The 15044-nt window shown below is 35.4% G+C and overlaps 1 protein-coding gene across 2 annotated transcripts in view; it reads right to left on the bottom strand.

Moving 5' to 3' along the window:
* Positions 1-1481: 1481 nt before the first annotated feature.
* The window catches only part of LOC138310247 (vacuolar protein sorting-associated protein 8 homolog), a 42972-nt gene continuing 29409 nt past the window's right edge, over positions 1482-15044 (bottom strand). For both annotated transcript variants that reach the window (XM_069251369.1, XM_069251370.1), the window contains 12 exons: positions 12785-12924; positions 11170-11326; positions 10898-10987; positions 9853-9913; positions 9179-9276; positions 8549-8630; positions 7777-7859; positions 7006-7086; positions 5934-6100; positions 5142-5334; positions 4477-4545; positions 1482-3045 (listed from right to left, as the gene is read on the bottom strand). In XM_069251369.1, coding sequence (XP_069107470.1) covers positions 2917-3045; positions 4477-4545; positions 5142-5334; positions 5934-6100; positions 7006-7086; positions 7777-7859; positions 8549-8630; positions 9179-9276; positions 9853-9913; positions 10898-10987; positions 11170-11326; positions 12785-12924 — 1350 coding nt within the window. In that variant the 3' untranslated portion in view covers positions 1482-2916. The remainder of the gene's footprint in view (positions 3046-4476; positions 4546-5141; positions 5335-5933; positions 6101-7005; positions 7087-7776; positions 7860-8548; positions 8631-9178; positions 9277-9852; positions 9914-10897; positions 10988-11169; positions 11327-12784; positions 12925-15044) is intronic.

Genomic DNA, 15044 nt, shown 5'->3' with positions numbered 1-15044 from the left:
TAGTAATGTTCTCAATAGCAGCTCGGGTAAAACTTGATGTCACAGTTCTTCCAATACTTGTTTATGAGGGTTTTGAATTTATTCACAATTTCCAAAGGTAAGGAGTTACAGTCGTTCATCACTTTTTTGCAAATGAATGTTTCCGAATGTAAATTATCGTATGACGTTTCAGTAATCTTTTATTGAGTCCCCTTGTTCTGTAATGGTGGTGTCTGGACAGCATGCTTAGACCGCTATCAATGTTTATGTCAATTCCATTCATAATTCTGAATATTTGTAGAACATAAGCTCTTTTGCGTCTGTACTCTAGAGATGGTAATCTAATATGCTACCATTGTGTGAAGTTAGATCAAAATCCATCATTTCCTTCTCACGTTATCGTCTGGAAAGAGAATCTGGACAGACAGACTGGAACAAACACTATAAAGGGCTAAAAGTAAACTAAACAGAAGAATATGATATTGAGTTATTGGACTACTGAACGTCTTAGATTGTTCCATAGAATTTTGAGTTTTTGGAATAATTGGTATCTTCTGTCATCAGTAAATATGAAAAAAATTACCCTTTTTTTTCAAAAATTGGTCAATTTTTTTTTCAATTTGAAAATATCTTATTTTAATTCGAGCATTATCTTTGACACAGAAAGAGTGAGTGAGTGACCAGACCACCGCCCACTCCCTACCTCTCTCACCCACCCACCTATTCACCGACTCACTCACCGACTCACTCAATCACCTCACGGCCGACCGACAGACTGACCGACTGACTGACTGACTGGCTCACTCACTCATTTAATCACTCACACCAGAAAGTAGCAACACACAAATAATCGTCTTCACATTAGCAAGTGCATGCATTCTACATAACATGTTTAAAACAACATGACGAATTTGAACACCGTATAATACTGTGTAAGATGTTTTACTTGAATATATCACGACATTATATTTAATAAATGTGGGAACAAATCTATCTATTCAAGTTACATGTAATTTTTGTGTTTTTTTCTTTTACCTTGGTTTTCTGAATCCTCGCTTGTTTCTAAAATTTCTTCATTAACACTATAAGCAATTAACAATATAAAATGGTTTATTTTGCTTTTTGATGCAAGTGCAATCAGTACTTAATTCCATATAGGACATAGTGCCACAGATTTTTTTCGGGTTGCAATTCTTAAATATTTTTTTCTGGAAGTAAAATCAGAAGCTCAAACTTTTCAATAGTTGTAATGGTGTAATAAGTAACTTTTGTAACCGAAAGAAAAGAAAAATACTAGTTCGTTTGCTCCTGTTTTTGATAGAGAAAAAACACCATCTTTAAGAATTTACCCTCAGGTTCAGATTCTCCTAGCTGTCTCATCCGAAAGGGGGTAATTGGGTGAGATTCTATTAATCTTCATCACAAATGTATGATCAGTTGCCGAGATACACTGTTGTTCTTATCCTAATCTAATGGACACTAACAATAACAACAACACTCTGTTCATACTGACAATAACATTTTATTGTACATATATATAAGTTTGTACATCAAATCACAGACTATTAACATTCTCACATCAAACACATTTTCTCCAATCCGACTAAAATACAGATTCTTATTATCACTCCATTACATAGAGTATCTGACAACATCACAATTTGGGGTTCATTTTCTGATGACTTTTATACTCCTTTTACTCTTCCGTTTAAGGACGTTGTGAACAGTGATCTAATGCACTGTTCGTTCTGACCTCTTCGTGTCAATAAGTGCATTCGCAACTGCACATGAAAACACTTTTGTGACTAATATTATGAAGAATAGTGATCTATATGTTATCCGCCTAACGGTATCTTACCTTTTAACATTAAAATCAGGATAGTATAGTCGATAAACGGCACTTTCACTTTTTCTCTCTGGCTACAGTGTACGTCAACTGAAAAGGACATTTCGTCACAGCATACAAACGCATGTAGTAATAGTATGATCTGTTGTGGACATGCATCTGGTACATAATAATTTTCATCTTTATTATATTTTCAATATATATTATATCTTTTAAACACTTTTACTAAGATTTTTTCGATGTACATCATTACTAAACCGGTGTAAAGCATACGATTTTCACATGTGAATAACGACGTAATAATGCAAAAACATGTCTGATTTTGGTTTTCGTCCATGTATTAGTCGCACTGGTGTATAGGTCGCACTCCCGATTTTTCGGGGAAAATGTCGCGATTTATACTCCGAAAAATACTGTTACACAGGGACATGATTCGGACAGCTCTGCAAAATATGTTGTTCATGTCAAGAATTTTGACAGTGGCAATTTGATTGGCCAATACAAATGGTAACCAGAATGTGACCCCTAATGGGATGTTGTCAGATCCTCTGGGGCAAGAATTTGGTTTGGGATTTTAATCAGATTGCATTTTCTCTTTTCTTTCAATGGGGTTTTGGTGATATCATTAAATAAATAATAGGGTTAAAATTCCAGTACCATTTTTATTTCCTTTTCCGTTCCTAAAACATCCATCCAGAAAATGTGGATAGTGAAACATACTACAAACGTACATTGCTAAAAGCTCATGAAAACCTATTTTAATTTTATATCATTATCAGAGTAGAATTAATGATAAAGTTATATGTGCCGTAATTTGTGTCACAAATTATGAAGAACTTTTAGTACCGTATTCAACCCAATAAGCACTCCTCCCCTTTTTGAGGCCTCATTTCAATATTGCCCAGGCATAAGACCAAAATCATCAAAACTGTCGAGCTTGTGACAACACCCTAGTAGTCAGCATGACCACTCTCCCATAATGCACTTATCTCGTAGTTTCATAATCACAGTCGGTGTTTTTACGATACTAGTAAAGTGATATCCGTATTGGTCACATGATTGAATGTTAAAAGTCAAATGTGAATAAATTATCAGGAAACTTCCATTGCTGGTGGTGGTGCTAGTTTTAGTCGGAAATTTTCCTCGTTAAATATTGTGGAACCTGCTCTGCTCGCCCGCGATGACTGGTCAGGTTTTGATAGCTCTGTTAAAATGGCAATCTGAAAAAAAAGAATGAATTAATTGATAGCTTACTGTAAACATTTTGGTGCATTTATATTTTGGCACAAAAGTGATTTTGAAGAAGTAAGTGTAATGATAAATTCCCTCATTCATAATGATCACTGCATCAAAGACTTCCAAAAAAAGGGCCTAATGGGCCCGCATCGCTCTCCTGCTATCTGGTAATCATGCAAGGTTCATACTTAACAAATAGGAGAGTGAATAAGATTTTGTATCATGCCTAAGCACATCAGAGGCCCTTTGCCTCTTGGTTATTAAGAAGAAGCCGTTTAAAGATTTTAGCCTATATGACCCCTGTGACCTTGAATGAAAGTCAAGGTCATTCATTTGGAACAAGAGGCCCAAGGGCCTTAAAAGTCATCTGACTACCTGGTATTAGCTGTATGGGAAATAAATTAGGTCAAGGGTCATTCATTGAAATTAGGTCAAGGTCATTCATTTTCACAACTATGGTCACCCTTTATCCCAGCATACCACAGGCCAAATATGAGTACCCTGGACCTTTTGGTTAGTTAGAAGAAGTCGTTCAAAGATTTTAGCCTATTTGACCGCCTTGTGACCTTGAATGTAGGTCAAGGTCATTCATTTTCACACTTTGGTAACCCTTCATCCCAGCATACCACAGGCCAGATATTAGTACCCTGGACCTTTTGGTTAGTTGGAAGAAGTCATTCAAAGATTTTAGCATTTTTGACCACTGTGACCTTGAAAGTAGGTCAAGGTCATTAATTTTCACAATTTGGTAGCCCTTCATCCCAGCATGCTACAGGCCAAATATGAGTTCTTTGTTCCTTATGGTTAATGAGATGAAGTCGTTTGAATGAAAAGTTTACGCATGGCGGATGACAACAGACGGTGCATGATGACTATAGGTGACTAAAAACCTTGGTAGCCCTTGATCCCAGCATGTCAAAGGAACAATATCAGGTCCCTAGGCCTCTTGGTTATTAAGAAGAAGTTGTTTAAATATTTTAGCCAATATGACCTGTGACCTTGAATGAAGGTCAAGGTCATTCATTTGAACTAACTTGGTATCCCTTCATCCCAGCATGCTGTAAGTCCAATTTCAGGACTCTAGGTATCCAAGTTTTGGAGAAGAAGTTGTTTAAATGGAAAAGTTGACGCCGGACGGCCAGACAACGAACAGACGACGGATGCTGCACCACACCATAAGCTCACTTGCCCTTTGGGCAGGTGAGCTAATAAGTAATTATCACAATTAAATTTTACTGCAGAGTTTCTAGCACAACATGCATGCGATGTTTTTTATCGGTTGTGAATATTCTACACAAAATATGATTCACCGATAACATACATCCTACAGTAATTTTCTGAAAGCCTTAATTTGTAAAAGCTTTTTAATTACTGTATAAATACTGAGTGCTGATTTCTTTGACAGAGATACCTACCCTTGATGGAGTCCTCATGGAACGACGTACATAATCAATGGCCTGGAGATGTTGGGGGTCAAAGGACATCTGAAAGGTCAAGGTTCAGAGATATTCTTCATTTTTTTTTTTTTTTTGATAAGTTTAACAAGCTGAATTAATCTAATTTTGAACTAAACAGCCTTTGGCGTATACTTAATTACTAGTGTTATCTTTTTGCAATTATTTTACCATAAAAAGGTTTATCAAATATGACCCTTTAAAATAAACTCTTCAAATTAAGGTTTTAAAATTGAACACATTCTCGTTGGCTTTAAGATGATGACAATTTAATTACAACATTACCTTTGATCTTAGGATATAACCAATTGACATTGATTTAGCCTTGCCATGACCTTGCTATATTTGATCTTGAACTAATGACCTTATGTCCTTAAGATATAACTAATTGACCTTGAAATATGACTATTTGGCTTTGAGAAATGACAAGTCGACTTTGATATATAACATTTTGACTTTGACGTATGACCTATCGACCTTGAGATATGACCATTTGACATTGATATATAACCTTTTGATCCTCATATATGACCTTTTAACCTTGAGATATGGCATTTTGACCTTGATATATGTATATGACCTGCTAACCTTGAAATGTGACCTCAAGACCTCGTTATAGGACTTACCTCTTTTGGTTTGTCCTTGTGTGTATGGTGTAAAGACTGAGCAGTGTTGGAAAGTGATCGGTGAAATCGACTACTATGGACATGTCCCCGTTTAGTGTGACTACAAAGGTAACAGGCCCACAACTCCTCGCCATCCAGTAAGTGGACAGAACCTACTGACCGGAGACAACCTAGGTGGTAACCATGGCCGCATCTGTAAAATAACCAATCATAGTCAATTAGCAATCATTAGTGAGTGACATCAGGATATGGAGATGAAAATAAAATGACCTTAAATTAGACAATTTTCAAATCATCTTCAAAACTTGTTTATTTATAATCTATCTACAGATTTTTATATGTTTTCATACAAAACCTGACTTTCTGATTGGCAGATTCTTTTTCTTCATACTACTGTGAAGAAAAAATCCTAGAATAGCGCGAAATCCAACGTTATCATGACATCACCATAGAGACGTTGACATTGTGTATTGATTTAGAAAAAATAATCTATAGGAACATAAATGGAACTATACGTTTTTATTTTATCAAGTAGCATGACAAATTAGTTATAAGCATTGATGCATCTACGCCGATTCACACAGTTTGCAGGCTAAATTTTTCTTCCGTACCCGATAGAAGTTAAAAAATAGTTCACACAGTTTGCAAGAAAAATTTTCCTTCTGTACGCGATGAAGTTAAAAAATAGTGACATCAGTGCTTAAATATAAAACTTAAATTTTATACTTTTGTTTGATAGCAACCATAAAATTGGAAAACAAATTTTTGTTTATGTGTATAAGAATAACCCACCTGAACACAATAATACTGTCTGTATCTGATTGGGAAGTGAACGGTTTGTTACACAGATTACAGTTGTCTCCCTTAGTTACAAAGCCCTTGGCTGCTACACTAGTAAGGCTCCGCAGATGGACATGGATGTCATGGTTCAACAAATTCTTACACGTCTTTCTTAATGTCTGAAACGAAATGAATTTCACAGAAATGACAACAAATGGTACAGTGTATATACGTTCAGTACTGAAATCAACATTAATTCTATAAATCAGTAATATGGTACGGAATAGCGGTCCATGCCAAATTATCATTTTTGCAAAAAAATATCTCCAACCACTTGCATTGAAATGAAAATCAAGAAATTCAGTATCAGAGAAAGATGTTGGGTTGGTATCTGACAAAGAAAATTGGTTTCAAGTATAATTCAGTAATAAAAGAAATATTTTGTTATAATTTTTATGTTAACAATTCTATACCTTTTCCAATCAGTTTTTTTGCGCACTCCTATATAATGTGTATTTACGTTTTCAATTTCATTTTTTTTGTTGGGGAGGGGTGGGGGATATTTATAATTGGTATAGCCTCCACACACTATTGTGATATGCATATAGATCTACTGTAAAACTTTGTCATATGCACATTTTTTCTATGCAAAAATAAAATTTGAATCGGGGAGTGTGCAAGTTACTTTTATAGAGTCTAAAATTAAAAACTTTAATGGGGAACTTTAATCTGTCCATTCTGAGTGGCTGACAATCTATAAATGTTTAGGTACCGCTCTGCTTATCGTAGCCTTTTATATAATAATTATGTCTGTGATATTAGCCGAAAAACTGAGTTATCAGTTTTCAGTTGTGTTATACGCACGAAAAATACTGTAAATTCTTGACCTCATAAAACATGCCTCTATTTATAGTAACAGTGACCTACATTTTCATCATGCCTAGGATTATATCCTTGACCTCATAAAACTTTTATCTATTTATAGTAACAGTGACCTAGCTACCTTTTCATAGTTATATTTTTCCAACATGTCCAGGATTAAATCCTTGACATCACTTAACTATTTATAGTAACAGTAACCTACCTTTTCATAGTTATATTTCTCCAACATGCCCAGGATTAAATCCTTCACTTCACCAAACTTTCCTGTACTATATGCTGGGTCCTGTAAATACACATATTTCCATTCAAGATATACTACGATCAGATAATTTGCTAATATTGCAGTTTAATGGGAATAATTCACGTACCACGTGATACCCGATAACGTTTTTGCGGTACTAGTATCTCCAATGGTGATGGAACGTTACTTTTTGTAATCTTTCTGCTGAAACAACATTAGGGCGGGACGTCATCATAAAACGTCCTTCCATCAACAATAGATACAAAAGTCTCGCAAAAACGTTATTGGGTATCACGTGGTACGTGATTTATTCCCATTTTTTCCTCTTTTTGAACATTTCATATTTTGATAAACAAAATGAGAAAATGACAAATTGACTGGATACTTTTAGCAAATTTCTTTCAAAATTCAAAATTCAATAAAAAGACTTTGAATACATTGTTAAATATTCTTTGACTAAATATGCAAGGATATTTCAAAGAAATTAAAGCAATTTTGGAAGCTATAAAATACTCACGAAAGTTTTATATAAATTTTCGTTTTATATGTTTAATCAATTTCCTCATATAACAGAAAACACTTAATTTGTTGTTCAGAAGTTGTTACCATGGTAATGCTGCAGGTTATGTTACGTCATTATTTTGTGGATGCGAGCTGTCTTACAGTCCATGTAGGCAGACCACCATATAACTCTTTGAAGTTTGGGAGAATTATAAGTCAATCAACACCTACCTGCATGATCTTCTGTAAAATTGCTGGCAGTTGTATATATTCACTCATACTTGTCAGAACATGCTGAGTCGGCTCTTTAAATTCTTCAAAAATAGTAAAAAAAAAAAATCATATGAAAACTTGTTTTTATCTTTGCAAAGCATATATAATTCTTTTTTAAGCATAGTATGTAATGTTATTAAAAGGGAATTAAAAATGTATTGATGATAATTGTTTTTTCTTTTATTTTTTTTAATTCGACGATGGAAAAATAGCACAGGAAAAACAACCAACCACTATATAGTCATTGCCAGACATCTGTGGCTGTTAATCAATCCAAGGATTTATACCTTAGGTAAGTGAGAAGGATTTGTCACGGTCTGTTTACACTACTAAACACTGATCGAGAAGCCTATGAATATTTGGAATATAGACCAAATGAAACACCAATGTAATGCTTACTAAATTTCACTATGTCTAATCTTTGCTTTAAGGACAGAAGATGTAGAAGAAATGTCGTAATTTTCATTTATAAAATACGACATCTCTTGAAATGATGGTCAACTTAAGAAATTTAGACGGTAACCCTCGCATTCGCAAGCTGCATGTTCATTAAAAGTTGTGCCAGCGAATATTAAAGGAAAATCAGTGGTCCCCCAATGTTACAGTCAGTGCACAAACACAAAAGTGCTCGTGACGTATTCGTCCAAAATCCAGAGTGACTTATCTTTCTTATTAACATCCTTGATCAATCACTGTTTAAATTTTCAGTAACCCTGATCTTAACATTTACCTTCCAATAACTCCTTGTCTTCTACATCTTTGAGTTTCCTCTGGGGAGACATCATAGCTTCTAACAACGGGAACCACAGCAGCTGTTCCAACATTAAATGTAAAACATTTTACAGTGATTAAAGGTAAAAAAAAATCCACTTTGCATTTCTGAAATGTATTGACAATTTAAGTAACTTGAATTGTCAATACATTTAAGAAATACAATGAAGTAGATCAAATTTCTAGTTTGTTATCTGATTTTCTGACCATTATTGTTCCTTAAAGTCAAGGTTAGTTATATTTCTGACCATTTGTTCCTTTATCTTAAAGTCAAAGTCAAAGTCAAATATATTTGGTAAGTTGTTTATCACAAAACTGCTAACTGGAAACATTTTGTAGGTCTAATATACCAAAAACAAAAATGAAATATTTGTCTTCATTTTGATGAATATTACTTAAGTGACATATAGAATCTTATATTGCAATGAATACTAGTTAATATGTGATCAATAGAATCTTTCACTTCTGGCTACTATGATATAAAATTCTTTGAACTTATTGTTAAGTAATTTGAACCTACAACACAGGATGCTAGAGAATTATATTTAAAATAGATATTCAAACAAAAAACTTCAAAAGGCTTAATTACCTCCCTTTGTGCCTCGTCCATGTTCCCAGAATTCCTCTGACACAGTTGGACTATGACGACCACCTCTAGCTGTACCTCAGAGAACAACACTTTGGCGTCTGTAAAGGAAGTTTTACATATAAAGTCAAAGGAAGTTTTACATATAAAGTCACCTCTTTCACCCCTGCAGACATATTTGAACTCCACTAGTTTTACGGCTGGAACATTTCATTCTGACATTGAAGGGGTGATAAAAATTGATAAAAACAGTTGTGATTTTACATTAAAATTACCATAAGAGTACAAATTGATTTAATTTTCTTATATCTGTATCACATTTTGTAAATTAAAGAAATAATTATTTTTAGAAAAAAATTCCAATATCTATCTGGAACTGTACAGTTAATTCAAATATATCAGACATACAGTGACAAGAAAACTTGTTTTTAATTTCAATTTTACAATGAAACTGTTGCTTTCAATTGCAATGAAACTGTTGCTTTCCATTACAATGAAACTGTTGCTTTCCATTTCAATGAAACTGTTGCTTTAAATTACAATGAAACTGTTGCTTTCCATTACAATGAAACTGTTGCTTTCCCTGATATAATAGATATAATTAAATGCCTTGCACCTACCTTTGAGGGTGCATGTTGCTTTTTTCTGTAAAGCTTTGGTATCTATCAGCTACTTACCTTTCTGGACTGTAGCTCCTAGTAATACGTCTGTCACATTCTTCAGTTTGGTCTGTAAATTCTGTAAACACAGAAAACTTATAACTGAATTAAAAACTTTCAAAAATTAATTCCTGGTTATAACCCTTTCCTTCTTAGCTTATAGCAATTAAAACCTGTCTATACAGACTACCAGTAGAAATGGGATATGCTGGTTCAAGTGACAACCAGTATAGACAAGTTGTACTGTTAGTATAACCTCTGATAGCTTAACCACCTACTGTCTAAACGCCCCCGTCCAATGGATATATCTACATTTGCTTGTCACTTCTACTATATAAACTACCCAAGGCAAAGTGAAGTATATGACGGTGTGACTGACACTCAAAACATGACCATTATGACGTCACTAATGTTGACGTGGTGACATTAACTGATCACCGTCAAAATGGCTGTTCCATCTTGTGGATTAAATTGTCGTTGATAAACGGTTTTCCTGGTAAAGCTTAAACAATGTTAATTATGAGATCCCAAAGAGTTGGTAATGTAAATATAAGCATTAAACTATCTTCGTATGGCATCTATGGTCTATATAGATGCCAGAGCTTTGCTGACAATCATCTCATAATGCGCGCATTATGAAGATTGTCTGCAAAGCTCTGGCATCTTTATAGACCATAGATACCATAGGAAAATAGTTTAATGCTTAATTAACAATATCTTATAACATTTGATGCCTCTGACATCAGCATTGTATCCCATATAACATGAACTTTTACATGAGAATCACGGCATGATAATGTGTCTCAGAGGTTAAATATGTATGTTTACTGTAACAGATTAATGAGTCATGAGAAGAGATATATTTAAAATATGGCTGACTTTTTTTCACTTACAACTTAAATTTTTTTTAAATAATAAGCACTCCCCCCTTTGTTAAAACTTTTTATGTGCTCTGGGCACTACTTACGGCAAACCCAGTATGTACTACAATCTAGCTATCCAACTTTCACTGTAACATTAGTCAATGCTAAGAAAACCTAGCTCTCATTCTAATCTAACTTACTTCCAACATAATACCAAATGCTCCCTGAATGTCCCCCGCCTTCTCCAGTAGATAGGCTGTAGCATTTGACAGCTTGTGTTTTCTGCATATCTGTAAATAAATCACCGGTATTTATGTTAATTTTATAACATAAGATAATAAACAGTGATTTTTATATTACAGAGTTAGCTCCCTTCTGGTTATGTCATTATTTTGTGAGCTAAATTTATATCTTTTTACCCTCACAAACATATGACGTCACAATCATATATTACTAATGATGGCGTTGATACCTCGAGAGTCTGTTCCAGTCTGTAGCCCTCATTAAGTTTAATGTAACTGTAGACATCGTTAGGACGGTACTGGGCCATAAGGTCTATGTATAGCTCAAAGATGTGGGGCTCCACCACGACCTGCCTCTCCTGGTGTATAGCACTGCCCATCGAATCTCTGTAAAATATTTGGCAACTTATACAACTACTGCAAAAGGTACACATAGTAACACAGAAACTATCAAAATTGTAAGGTTATATGAACATACGGTTGCACAGGTGCATGAACATTTCAATATCACCATCCAACGTGTTTCACAGAGGACAAAAAAGCCCAGTTAATATAAAAGTGAATTCCTAGAAACTTCAAAATATATCAAGAGATCCCCAGAGGGATCTCTGGCGCCATCACCAAAGATTGATCTATGTCTGACAATGAAAGAGGGATCTTTTCTCTGCTTTTCCAAACTTACAATTCTTTTTTCTGCTTTTCAAACTTTAAACTATCAAAATCCAAAGATGGTGGTCGCAAAAATGCAATAGGCAGAATAGGGTCCTAGAGGAAATACATTGATATTTGAGAACATCCCTTCAATACTTTCTGAGAAATAGCTAGGGTAACGAAATTGATCATGTGTAATCAAAGTCTCGATACAATCAGAATAAATATAAGAAATTCTGTAAAATTTCAAAACTTTATCAATTTGCCGAGACTTTTTTTTTACGGCAAGAGATATCTTTTTCTTAATCCCTGTAACTAAAACAGACAGATCAATTCCACCTCTAGAACGAATATACGTACTCTGCCTACTGTACCTTTCGGCTAGGGTAACAAAATGGTGAATGTGTCATTGGAGCACTGCCTCAGAAAATCACTAGAGCACATTTTTGACGGTAACAAACTTTGTTCCAAAAATAGATGTTTTCCAATGCACAATCTTTAGATCCCAGATCAGTCCCCAAAAATGCATTTATGTCTTATTTTGTAAATGTCGGAAGGGGGAAACCTACATATGAAACGGACGGACGACGGACCACGGAAAGAACAAGCCCATTTGATGATGGTGGGCTAAAAATCTACTTAACCATCAGATAAATAATAAGATCCGTCGAATTCATAATTTGTAACTTGTTAACTTGCATCCAAATCAATCTTTTGAAAATTCCATCGATACAATCAGAATAAAATAAGAATATCATTCTGTAAAAAAATTATCAATTTGCCGAGATCCCTTTTTTTATGGCAAGAATCTTTTTCTTAATCCCTGTAAATGAGTCATGGCCAAAACAACAAGTAATATAATCTCGCTTGTGATTTTAAATATTATACAGTCATTTTTTATTGCTTTGTAGGTTATCGATGTAAGATAAGTTTGATAAAATGCATACAAACGTTATAATAATGGTTTGCATAATCATTTCTTTGCTCCATTAGCAGTAATAGGCACCAATTGTAGCTCTAAAGGTGACACCATTATCTGTCTAAAAGTCTTTTGAGCTACAATATTGCAGCTATTCCACCCCCTCTATAAAACCAAAATTTGGTGAGACCAAGTGTGACGGGACGAGACAATAAAGCATAAACATTAAAGACCTTTTAGTTTATCCACATTGAGAAGATTTCACCTATACCAACCTGTAAGACATGACGCCCTGTAGAAACTCAAACAGGACGGCCGGATTGGTGTTGAGTTCCTTGACCACCGCCGACAGGTTACTGGACAGTGCAGTAATCACCACCTGGGCAGCCTGCTTACAGTCTATAGCCACCAACTCCTACAAACAAAAGCATATTGGATATCAACTAAAACAACCTTTTGTTAAATGGATATAAAAGGACAAAATATAGGTCACAGTGACCTGATTTTGCCAATACTTGCTAACCCTCCAAATTTTGGAGGGAGACTCCTGATATTTGATATTGAACCTCCATTTCAGGCCAATTTAGCAAGTCCAATTTTTGCAATATTCAAAATGTCCAAAATCAGAAAGAAAAGATCAAAATATGCAAAAAATCAACCTTTGATTTCTTCATAGGGGTTACTTAGTAGGCTCTCTTGAGGTTAAAGGTTTCAACATGTGAAATTACCAAATGCAAATTTCAAAAAGTTGGCAAGTATTGCCTGCCTACTATTGTATATCTTACCTGTAAATGAGTCATGGCCTCCTGTCTAACATCCTAATTCTCCATCTCTATAAATCTCATATCTTACCTGTAAATGAGTCATGGCCTCCTGTCTAACATCCTTCTTCTCCACCTCTATAAATCTCATATCTTACCTGTAAATGAGCCATGAGTCATGGCCTCCTGTCTAACATCCTCCTTCTCCACCTCTATAAATCTCATATCTTACCTGTAAATGAGTCATGGCCTCCTGTCTAACATCCTCCTTCTCCATCTCTATAAATCTCATATCTTACCTGTAAATGAGCCATGGCCTCCTGTCTAACATCCTCCTTCTCCACTCTATAAATCTCATATCTTACCTGTAAATGAGCATCCTCTGTCTAACATCTCTCCTTCTCCACCTCTATTAAATCTCATATCTTACCTGTAAATGAGTCATGGCCTCCTGTCTAACATCCTCCTTCTCCACCTCTATAAATCTCATATCTATCTTACCTGTAAATGAGCCATGGCCTCCTGTCTAACATCCTCCTTCTCCACTCTATAAATCTCATATCTTACCTGTAAATGAGCCATGGCCTCCTGTCTAACATCCTCCTTCTCCACCTCTATAAATCTCATATCTTACCTGTAAATGAGCCATGGCCTCCTGTCTAACATCCTCCTTCTCCACCTCTATAAATCTCATATCTTACCTGTAAATGAGCCATGGCCTCCTGTCTAACATCCTCCTTCTCCAGCTCTATAAATCTCATATCTTACCTGTAAATGAGCCATGGCCTCCTGTCTAACATCCTCCTTCTCCACCTCTATAAATCTCATATCTTACCTGTAAATGAGCCATGGCCTCCTGTCTAACATCCTCCTTCTCCAGTTCTATAAATCTCATATCTTACCTGTAAATGAGCCATGGCCTCCTGTCTAACATCCTCCTTCTCCACCTCTATAAATCTCATATCTTACCTGTAAATGAGCCATGGCCTCCTGTCTAACATCCTCCTTCTCCACCTCTATAAATCTCATATCTTACCTGTAAATGAGCCATGGCCTCCTGTCTAACATCCTCCTTCTCCACCTCTATAAATCTCATATCTTACCTGTAAATGAGCCATGGCCTCCTGTCTAACATCCTCCTTCTCCACCTCTATAAATCTCATATCTTACCTGTAAATGAGCCATGGCCTCCTGTCTAACATCCTCCTTCTCCACCTCTATAAATCTCATATCTTACCTGTAAATGAGCCATGGCCTCCTGTCTAACATCCTCCTTCTCCACCTCTATAAATCTCATATCTTACCTGTAAATGAGTCCATGGCCTCCTGTCTAACATCCTCCTTCTCCACCTCTATAAATCTCATATCTTACCTGTAAATGAGCCATGGCCTCCTGTCTAACATCCTCCTTCTCCACCTCTCTATAAATCTCATATCTTACCTGTAAATGAGCCATGGCCTCCTGTCTAACATCCTCCTTCTCCACCTCTATAAATCTCATATCTTACCTGTAAATGAGCCATGGCCTCCTGTCTAACATCCTCCTTCTCCACTTATAAATCTCATATCTTACCTGTAAATGAGTCCATGGCCTCCTGTCTAACATCCTCCTTCTCCACCTCTATAAATCTCATATCTTACCTGTAAATGAGCCATGGCCTCCTGTCTAACATCCTCCTTCTCCACCTCTATAAATCTCATATCTTACCTGTAAATGAGCCATGGCCTCCTGTCTAACATCCTCCTTCTCCACCTCTATAAATCTCATATCTTA

This window comes from Argopecten irradians, chromosome 16, assembly GCF_041381155.1.
Source record: "Argopecten irradians isolate NY chromosome 16, Ai_NY, whole genome shotgun sequence".
NCBI lineage: Eukaryota > Metazoa > Mollusca > Bivalvia > Pectinida > Pectinidae > Argopecten > Argopecten irradians.
Note: the sequence above shows the minus strand (reverse complement) of the source record. Positions and strands in the feature narration are given on the sequence as shown.